Raw genomic sequence first — 11147 nt, forward strand, 5'->3', positions numbered from 1 at the left:
ATGGTTAGAACTTCCAGCCTCTAGAACTATTAAGAGAATAAATTTCTGTTGTTTTAAGCCACCTGGTTTGTGGTACTTTGTTACAGCAGCCCTAGGAAACCAATGAAGAGGCTTTAAATCAAGGATCAACAATTTAACTGATAATCAATAGACTGTTCTGCAAGAGGGAGTGATGAGATACAAACATCGCTTTAAGCAGCTGCTTTCTGCTGTGGAAAAGACAGAGTAGAGGGGATGCTGCTAGAGACAAAGCCATGGCAGGTACACTACTGATTTATTACAGAAAGTAGACTGACAGAACTATAGCTGTGGAAGTGGGAAGGGAGGATCCTCAGGCTCATTCTCAGTAATGTAATGTAAACCCCACTATTACCTTATTTTCTGTTCCCCACATCTAATACCAAAAAGAAAATGGTGGGCAATCAAAAGTTCTGTAAGACTGGACTTCTGAAAGGTTGTATGGTGAGAAAAATGTCTTTTAAAGTGACTCTCTGTGTGGCAGCATTTTAAAGAGATACTTAGAAAGCAATGGTGATGGAAATAAACAAATTGAAAAGGCTTTTTCTAAGTCTTGGGATATTATAAAATGAATATAGGGGGAAAAAAAACACTTTTACTACTTCTCTCATTAAGTGATATTGAGAAAAGTCCTTAATACCTGACTGCTGCTTCTGTTAAAAGACAAACAAACACAGGCTAGAGTTGTTTTTCAACGTTTCTTTTAAAAATAAATGGGCACATTAAATGTTGGTCATGTAACTCATGCTAGGCATGTCTAGGGGAGAAGGGCCTGTTTACTACCCTTAAGAAACAGATGACCATCAAATGCATAAAAATGTATGTTCAAGGCTAGTCATAGGCTTATTGTCTAGTCATAGGCTTATTGTCTATAACAGTAAAAAAAAAAAAAAAAAAAGAAAAAAGGGGAAACAACCTAAATGTTTATCACAACAATCTGATTAAGTAAACTATGACAAAGCCACATAATTTTAAATAATGTGGAGTCATTTAAAATAATGTAGATCTTTATTTACTCATATGGAAAACTGCTCATGCTAATTTTAAAAAAGCCAGTTATGAAAGTCTATTATAGAGTCTCATTTTCATTTAAGTAAAATATGAATATATATATGAATGTATCTATATATTCAAGTAAACTTATATATGTATACAGAAAACACACACCAAAATATAAATTTGTTATATCTCTAGTTATATTTACAAATGACCTTTGTTTCCTTTTAAGACTTTCTTGTTTTTCAGAAACTTTTTGAAATGAGCACATAAGCTTCCACAGACAAAAGAAAAAAAAGGCAATTTAAAATATGTTCATTACATCTGACTTCAAATACACACAAATTTATATCCATTCATTCAAGTCATATTTACCAAGTACCTATGGACCAGGAACTGTGGATACATAGGTCAACAAGATAGTATCTGCCCTCATGACGCATACAACCTACTGGGAAAGCAGACATGAATAATTATAATTGCTACCTCATTTGCTTCACTCTGTTGCTGTTCCTTCTTTTTTCTTCTTTTCTCTCTTTTTTTCTCATTTGTAGTTGATTTATTTGTTTGAGACTTTCCAGTATTCTGACCTTTGCCTTTTCCAGGCTCAGAATCAGAACCACTGCCACTATCCACTTGCAACAAGGCAAAACGAGAAGCAGTAGTGGGAACAGAACTAAGTACTGCTGAGGCCATTGTAAAGATTTTTCTTTTAAAATACTTCTGTCAAGAATAATTCCTGTGAGAAGGGAGAAAGGAGGCAGATGACTAAACACAGTAAAATTTGTTTCAGATTTTAGAACAAATATATATATATATATATATATACACACACACACATACACTTCTCCTGACACTGAATTTAGTAACAGTTGGATTCATACACACAGTTCTATTGGCAATAACATACTTTTTAAACTTAAGTAAACAACATAAGACTGTATAATATAAAACAGAAAAATGATATACTGAGATTTCACAATTATTACAAGAATACCACCAATACAATGTATTCATTTTTCCATATACAATTTCCAAAAATTAATGTTTCTCCTCTTTCTTTTAAATACACTGCTGTATATTTATTTACATATTTATGGAGAATATCCTAATACATACTTATTTATGAAAAACATCCTAAATCTGATTAATATATACGTATTTATGGAGAACATCCTAAATCAATATGGTTTACAATGGAAGAGTAAGAATATCATTTTTCACCGCACACAGAGACCACTGGTCCAACTACATGCTTATCCCCAACTTCCAAGACAGGAAAAAAGGAGTAGGAAACAAAGAACATTCTTACCGTATACAAATTCTGCCTTAAGTTTGATTCTAGAGAAGTGACAGCAAAATAGAGAACTTAAATTCTCTCAACCAAAGGAAACTTTTCAAAATCACCTTCCACCATTATCTTTTAGTTCACTAGTCGCAGTGCCCCCTACCTCTCTTAGCTTTTTTTTCTTTTATTGAAATATAGTTAATTTACAATGTTGTGTTAGTTTCAAGTGTACAGCAAAGTGATTCAGTTATTTATATACATATATATACATATATATTCTTTTTCAGATTCTTTTCCATCATAGGTTATTACAAGACAGTGACTATAGTTCCCTCTGCTATACAGCAGGTGCTTGTTGTTTACCTATTTTATATATAGTAGTGTGTATATGTTAATCCCAAACTCCTAATTTATCTCCCCCCACTATCCCCCCTTGGTAAGTGTAAGTTTGTTTTCTACGTCTGTGAATCTATTTCTGTTTTGTAAATAAGTTTATTTGTATCATTTTTTTAGATTCCACATATAAGAGATATCATATATTTGAGTTTCTCTGATTTACTTCACTTAATATGATCATATGTAGGTCCATCCATGTTGCTGCAAATGGCACTATTTCATTCTTTTTATGGCTAAGTAATATTCCATTGTATGTATATACATCTTCTTTAACCATTCATCTGTCGATGGACATTTAAGTTGCTTCCATGTTTTGGCTATTGTAAATAGTGCTGCTATGAACATTGGGTTGCATGTATCTTTTTGAATTAGAGTTTTCTCCAGATATATGCCTAGGAGTGGGATTGCTGAATCATATGGCAACTCTATTTTTAGTTTTTGCAGGAGCCTCCATACTGTTCTCCATAGCGGCTGCCCCAATTTACATTCCCACCAACAGTGCAGGAGGGTTCCCTTTTCTCCACAGCCTCTCCAGCATTTATCATTTGTACTTTTTAATGATGACCATACTGACTGGTGTGAGGTGATACCTCACTGTAGTTTAGATTTGCATTCCACTAATAGTTAGCAATATTGAGCATCCTTCATGCGCCTGTTGGCCATCTGTATGTCTTCTTTGAAGAAATGTCTATTTAGGTCTTCTGCCTATTTTTTGATTGGGTTTTTTTTGATGTTAAGCTATATGAGCTGTTTGTATATTTTGGAAATTAATCCCTTGTTGGTACCTTTCAGCTTTTTAAGAGCCTTTTAAACTTAAGACAGGATAGCAAAGGTCCTCTAGTAAAACATATGTATATAAAAAACTGAATCACTTTGCTGTACACCAGAAACTAACACAACACTGTAAATCAACTATACACCAATTAAATAAATTTTTTTTACAAAAAAGGTCCTCTAGTAATATCTAACCCAAATCCTTTTTTACAGATGAGGCAACTGGTACTTAGACTGGTTAGGTCATTCTGCAAGTTACTGGCAAAGTCAGGACCTAAAACTAGATTTGCTGAACCTTACTCTGCAATTTCTAAGTAAGAAGCCTTGTAACTACTAGAAGACCAAGTACTCTCTCAATTCAAAAGAAACAGATTCTCTTAATAAATTGTGAAACTGAGAAATTTGTTTATTTTTATTTTGAAATGTATTGAGTACATAACTGAATAAACTATTAAGTTTTTTTAAAAAAAGGAACACTCCAAGTACCTAGCACTAAGATTAACAAAATGTTAACCCACCCCATGCCTCTCCCCAATAGCAACCCCCCAACTCCCACTCTGTCCAGAGATAATTATTATCCTGATTTGTGTTACTTATTCCTTTGTTTTTCTTTATAGTTTTATCATGTCTGTCTCGAGCCACAGTGCTCATATCTGAACTAGCTACTGTTATTTCCACAATATCCTACTGTTTACACAGGTCCACCCTATTCATTGTGGGAAGGGACTGTGTAAAAGTGTGAATACTAAGAGGTGAGGATCACTGAGGTCCATTTTGAAAGCTAACCACACACTACAGTTTGCATGTTTTCAGGAGGGAACAAAAATGAGAAGCATACGTTCAATCTTCCATCTTAACCTAAGAATCTAGAAAATTATTTGGAAATCTTTCAATTTTTTGTTAAACAATGAAAAAAAATCAAAAGAACTGAGATTTGAAGATGTCATCTAATAGTTATGAAATCAAAGTATTTTTATTACAATACCATGTTAATACCTATTGCTCCTATGCTCAGAAGCATACGGATTAAGATAAAATACCACAACATACAGAGATGACATCACACCATTAAAATTATGACGTATTTTTAGGCTTAAATCTTTCCCACAGACATGAGAATTAAGGCTTTGTAAGTTACTATAAGGAAGAAAATATTACAAAATGAAAAGGAAATTCCAGACTCAAAAATATTATGGAAAACATTAATTCTGCTTCAACTTCAACATGCCATGTTAAAATCCTGTAAGTTTTAGTAGCTTTGACCACTTTAGGTACACTAATCCTACACAGTTGTTCTACAACTACTGTATTTAATTTTAACTGTCGCAACTATAAATTGCATATGATAGCTGTTCACAAATATTCACTGCCCCACCCTGAAAGAGAATTACGTATCACTCTCATGTTGAATGCAGGCTGGCCATGTGACTACCAGTGAAATATAAGCTTTAAAAAGCTTTAAAAGCCAGAACATGGTTCACCGTGTTCTCTTTACTCTGCTTCTGTTATTGTGGAAGTGTATGCTGAGATGAAGCCTCCTGCAGTCAAGTCTGATGGAGTCTAAAACTACAATGAACAAAATCTCCTTACTAACCTGTAATGGATATGTAGCTTGAGCAAGAAAGCAACTTTGCTGCTTTAAGCTGCTGAGGTTTTCAGGTTGTTACTGCAATATAATCTAACCTTATCATCACTGATAGCTTACACAAATACATTTCCTCTCCATTTCAGGACTGATATCAAAACTGTGAATTTCATATTTGGATTGTTCTGCATGAGTGAAATGTTCACAGGTGTTCTAAATATCTCGCCAAAGCTCACAGAAATTTTTTTTCTTTGAAATGAAAAGAAAAAAGTTTTTAGGCATTGAGAATTTGTGGTTGAGCAGTCGGCCACTGAAGAGTCAGAGACCTAAAGATTATACCTAACATAATGCATAAGGAAAACACCAATCTATCTGAAACCCAAGAATCACAGTAGAGACTATGTCTTATACAGTGGACACACACAACAAGCAATAAATGTTTCCTGAATGAATGAAAAGAATAAAAGAAAGACAAAGTGAAAAGAAAGCATTAGAACAAATACTGTTAACTGAGAAAAGAATCAGTGATAAACACTCAAAATAATTATTTTTCTGAGGCAGCTACCTATGCTACATCTTAGCAACCCATGTGTTAAAATACTTTCTCTAACTAATGAAAGGGGAAATGGAAAGGGGAAATGCTCACCTCCAATGATCCCTTGTTCAGTAAGGGGTACAGGTGGGAGAATAGGAAAGTGGTAGCCACCTGCACTATACTCTACATAATAGTAAATATTAAAGGCCAAAAATAGCTCTACTCAGCAGCTGAGGGAGTAAGGAGATGGGACAACTGGAAGGGCTCATCATCTGTACTCATGCTGTACTTAAAAAAAAAAAAAGTGATAAACAGCCAACACATCAACTACCTCATTAGCCATGAGAGAAATCTGTATACTATGTCAAAAATCTATATACCATACACTAACCAGTACTTCAGAGGTGGAAGAGGGGGGAAATGTAAATTTTAAATGAAAGAAGGGAATAAAAATATAAAAATAATCCCCAATTTGTGTAAATATGTGTATTATTTATTTACATACCAAAAGAAGGAAATGCATGGGACTACTCCTTTTCCTTTCTATAGTTTTCACTATTTCCCCAAATATTCTGTAACGACCATATTCCTTCTATAAGAAAAAACTCTCATCGTGAAAAGGAAAAATGGTCATCTATACCCAAATTCAAAAAAGAAAAACATAATGTAATCAATGCAATATTGATTTTTCTGCCCTGTGTCAAAACTTAAAAAGGGCAACTACAGGTCAGAATTAACAATGACATGCCTCAGGTCCTTTTATGTTAGTGATTGAGAAGATAAATGACACAAAGCAATTGTCAAAGACTGATTATGGTTCATGTTTTTAAGAGAACATTGCCTTCATTAACAAATTTTTCAGAATTTGCAAAAAGATAATCATGTTATACAATCCAGGAATTCATTTGAAACTGCTTTAAAACCTTGAAGAGAAAAAGAGATAAATAAGCAGACCACAAAAACATTAGACTTTTAAAGATACTATTTCAGGGAAAGGCTAGGGTTAGTATTCTTGTGAGGCTAGGGTTAGAGGTCTTGTGTCCTAAACTTCTGCATCTCCACCTGTGGTCATATCTAAGAGATACTTGGATAAACAGATTCAGAGTTCTTCTCCCTCCCCCTGTTATTTTCCCTTTCTTTCTCCATCACATGGTCTTTAAAATCCAGATACTTGAGTACATATAAATGCTCATTTATAAACATACACTTAAATAACAAGGACATAATTAAGGTACACAAAACAAAAATACAGTGGACATCCACTAAGCTACCTACATTGGTCAGTCTATGAATGCAGTCAGTGGCTAGTGCTCTATGTTAAATAGTTACAAATTACTAAAATACTACACAAATTAGGTTTTTAGTCCAGAAATTTAATGATTATTTCCTATGTTTCTCCCTCTTTCCTTTGAGTCTCCTTTTATTTATTTATTTATTTATTTTTTTGCCACACCCCGCAGCATATGGGATCTTAGTTCCCCGACCAGGGATCAAACCTGCAGAGTCTTAACCACTGGACCACCAGGGAAATCCTGAGTCTCCTTTTAAAAAATAATTTAAAGGTTAATTTAAGTAGTTGAAGGAAGACGAAAGAAAATTTGAAAGATAATTTGAAAACAAATGTTTCAGGTCAAATGCACAAGAAACAAGTAAGTTTACAAATATAAATATGCAGGCAGCTCATCACATATAAGTGCAACATTCTATAATTTCTTAATGAATCCATTAGTAAAAACTATTAATTCCTCTATACTTAAAATCGCAGCAGAATCAAATTATAGTGAAGTCTCCACTTTATATATACTCAATACTAGAAAAGCCAATTACTTATTAAATATTAGAGCATATGTTAGGGCTTTCTATAGCAACTGTCCTTCCTCAGATTTTGTACTCCAGCAAAACAAACTACTTAAAATTTCCTGACCACACATTTAGTTTTACTTGTTCAAATCTTTTTGCTGTGCCTTTTGCCTAAAATGCCCTCCATCTCTTCCACTTACAACTTGTATTTGTTCCTTAAAATCCTGCTCAGATGCTAGGATCTCTATAAAGCTTTCTCTGACCTGCCTGTTTAATCATTCCCTCCTTTGTAATATTTCTGTAGTTTATATTTACTTTTATTACTGAATAGATTTAATTAAAATTATCTGTTTACTGTTGTGCCTAGCCCCTTATAATCCTGATTTCAACATCCTGAAAGGCAAGAGCTTCTTCTTTCCACCCCTAACAAAACCACAGGACCTGGCACACAGAAGATACATTTATTGAATTCGGTTTTTTAAAAAATATTTACATTCCCCAAGTACACAGCTATCTATGCATTCAAAGACATGCTCTAAAATAGAATGGAGCAAAAGAAAATGCAAAGTGCGCTAGAGATAATCCCCAATTCCCAGAATGCAAATGTGAGTTAACAGTGATTATTAGCAGTTCAAAGTTCTTCATTGTAAGGGCCATTCTACTAACTGATTATCACCACAACTAATTTTGTTTAGGAAACATATTTGTTTAGGAAACACAACTGGTTTCAAAGTATTGATTAAAAAGAACTAGGATACATGAGGAGCTTAAGTAAACTACTTTTTAAAATGAATAGCCTAAACTACAAGCAGAAGGATTTATAAACAGCTGATCCTCTTGGGCTCCTCTACTAAGGTTCTGAGGACCAGTGCCACTATGATGTAATCCCTTTAGACTATGATCTCTCTAAGGTCAAGAAAGATGGTAGGAGTAGCCATACCTCAGTCCAGGGAATCACAATTAGGGCACTTCAAAACTGGTATATGTATAAGCTCCTCAATCAAGACCAAATATATCCCTTTTATAAAATGGAATGATAGTCATCTTCCATTAACACTATCGACCAGTAAGCCTAATGAAAAAAGAAGTGAATACCATGTAGATACCAACTAGCGTGGTCTCACTGAAATGTAGCTTAGATTAAAAAAAACCAAAAACCATAAAATGAAATGGCATTGAGTATGAGTGACTTAATACCTGGTGAAATTTTTTTATCGTATTATTTCACGTTTTGTTCCTCAAATAACACAACTACACAATATCTTTCACTTTGGCTTCTTATAAAGTAAGGTTCACAACCAGTAAGTGCCAAGAGCATACCAAAACTTTGCTCGCAACAAACTTAATGCAAACAAACCATATAAACTTAATGGGTATATCCTAAATTCCATTTTTTTTCCTTCATAGTTAAATACTGCCTCCCCTCTCCAATCTGCATCACCTACTTTCTGTGGGTTGAAAAACCTAAGCAAAAATACAAGCAGGTACCGGTTGAGGACCTAAGGGATTCGCCCATGAATAAAGCACATGTATTTTCATTTGCCCCAGTGATCTCTTGGTCAACTTCTGGGTTCTTCACTCTTAAAGAGTGAAGCCACCTGACTGATTATCTTATAGATAAGTTTGTTGTAACCATTTATGACAATATCTTCCATTAATTAGGATTTGACTGATGAGAACTTATGTGTTATGAACCTGTTGAGAAAAAAAAAATCTACGTTTCCACAGATTAAAGATTTAAAAAAGTTTTAATTACCACAAAGTTCAATAGTCTTATGGCTGCAAGTCAAATTTATTAAACTGATGATTCAGATTACAATCACAAGCACGTTTACTACGTAAAGAAATAGTACTGAACGGTGCAGAGAAAATTTCACTGGCTTTTCAGTAGAGGAAAGACGATCTTTCATTAGTGCTTCTAATAAAAGCCATAGCACCTACTCAACTGTAGAATCTAGCTAAGGTAAGAATGAAAAATCTAAAACAAGGCGGAGAGAAAAGCCAATTTAATAAGTCATTTTTTATCATTGTTCAATATCTACCAAGCACCCTAAGTGCTAGAGATGACAAAAATTCTGGAAGACTGCTTGTTCCAAACAATAACTACAAAAAACAAACAAAATTCAAAACCCTTCTCCCTTTTACTTTTCAATAGTTAGCGGAGAGAAGGAGAAGCACTTTACTCAAAGAGTAATTCACTATACCTCATTCACGAATGAAAGCCAAATTTCACCCACAGGCTGTTAACCGAGGCTCCAAAACTTATTCGCGCAAAGTACATAGAGAAGGAAACAGAGCTGGGCGAGACCTAACTCGGGCAGAGAAGCGGCTTCAAAACCTGAAAGGGAGAAAACAGCGAGTCAGTTCGAAGCTCCAGAAATTTCCGAGCGCCTGGCTCCCCGGGCGGGAGCGCGATGCCCGCGGCGGGGAGGGGGCGGCGGCACCTGTCACTCGACGGCCCCCCGACCGCGGTCGCCCCCGGCCCCGGCCCCCGCGGGGCCTCGGGAGCCGCAGGCACCGCCCGGGCGCCTGGGCCTGAGGTCGGCGCGGGTCTCTCTCCGCCGCCCCCGAGACCAGCGCCGAGCGTCGGGGCCGCGGCCCTTCCCAAGGAGCGGCCCTCCCGCGCACTCTGCCCAGCGGCTCCGGACAGCGGGGCCCATCGCCTCAGGCCGAGTCCCCAACTGCCGAGACCGGGGCGCATGGAGCGGCGCGGCCGAGCCGCCACCACCGCCTCAGGGGCCCCGGAGCGGACCCCCGCGAGGCGGCCCGCCCTCCGCGTACTCACCGGGCCTCCCCGGCCGCCGGCACGGCCCTCCTCTCCCTCCTCCCCCCGCTGCCGCCGCTCCGCGGCTCCTGGGGCGGCCGCACTGGGCGTTGGGACTGCGCTGGGTCAAGTGTCGGGGGGCAGGGGCGGGCTCGCGCCGGGCGCGGGTCGCACGGCGGCCCCGCAAGCGGGCGCGGAGCACTAACGGGCCCCGGGGCACCGGGCCGGGCGGACCGCTGTAGGGAGCGCGGCTGCGGGCTGCGGTGAGGGGCGGGGAAAACGCGGCCGCGAGCCGAGGGCGGGAGGGAAGTCCCGGCGGAGGAGGCGGCGTGAGAGCCGCGGGGCGGAGCGGGGGAGGGGCCTGGCGCGCCCGCCGCCGCGCGCGCGGGGGTTTGTTTATTTTCCAGGTTGGTTGCGGCGCTGTCGCGTGGGTAGGGGTTCGCGGGTGACGTGAGCGTCCGGAGTTGGGGGAAAGGACCAGACCCACCTGCTGGAGAAGGGGAGCTACGGGGGCCGGGCAGGGTCCAAACGTCTCACGTAGGCGGCGGCGCCGCGGTCTTCGGGGTTACCGGGAAGAGAAAGGCTTTCCCGGAGTAGGTGGAAGGACGGAGGCCTCCCGAGAGACTAGTAGGACTCCAGGCTATTCCCCTGCAGTTCGGCGGCTTCACCTGCATCGCGGAGAGCAGTTAGCCCTGCAGTGGAAAAGGGCCAGTGTGGAACGTGGGGGCCCGAATTCCCAGCCCCTCCGGGCTCGACCTCCAGTTAGTTAAGTAGGGTTGGTCCTGCAAACAAGATTTGAATAGAAAGACTGCATCAGTTCTCAGTAAGGAAAATAATGAACATTGCCCAGTTCTCTGTAGAGTTACAGCACTTTCACGTTACCTCCCTTGGTGCTCCATCAGGTAGTAGGATTCTCATTTTACAAGCCAAGTTAAGTGACTTACCCAAAGCCTCACATCTAATAAACGGCACAGCCGCAACACAGCTGTCC

At 38.7% G+C, this 11147-nt stretch overlaps 1 protein-coding gene across 2 annotated transcripts in view; it reads right to left on the reverse strand.

Moving 5' to 3' along the window:
* GKAP1 (G kinase anchoring protein 1) overlaps positions 1-10453 on the reverse strand; it is an 85477-nt gene extending 75024 nt beyond the window's left edge. For both annotated transcript variants that reach the window (XM_061199288.1, XM_061199287.1), the window contains exons 1-3: positions 10178-10453; positions 9597-9730; positions 1501-1753 (exon numbers count right to left, since the gene is read on the reverse strand). In XM_061199288.1, coding sequence (XP_061055271.1) covers positions 1501-1710 — 210 coding nt within the window. In that variant the 5' untranslated portion in view covers positions 1711-1753; positions 9597-9730; positions 10178-10453. The remainder of the gene's footprint in view (positions 1-1500; positions 1754-9596; positions 9731-10177) is intronic.
* Positions 10454-11147: the final 694 nt, after the last annotated feature.

This window comes from Eubalaena glacialis, chromosome 9 (assembly GCF_028564815.1).
Source record: "Eubalaena glacialis isolate mEubGla1 chromosome 9, mEubGla1.1.hap2.+ XY, whole genome shotgun sequence".
NCBI lineage: Eukaryota > Metazoa > Chordata > Mammalia > Artiodactyla > Balaenidae > Eubalaena > Eubalaena glacialis.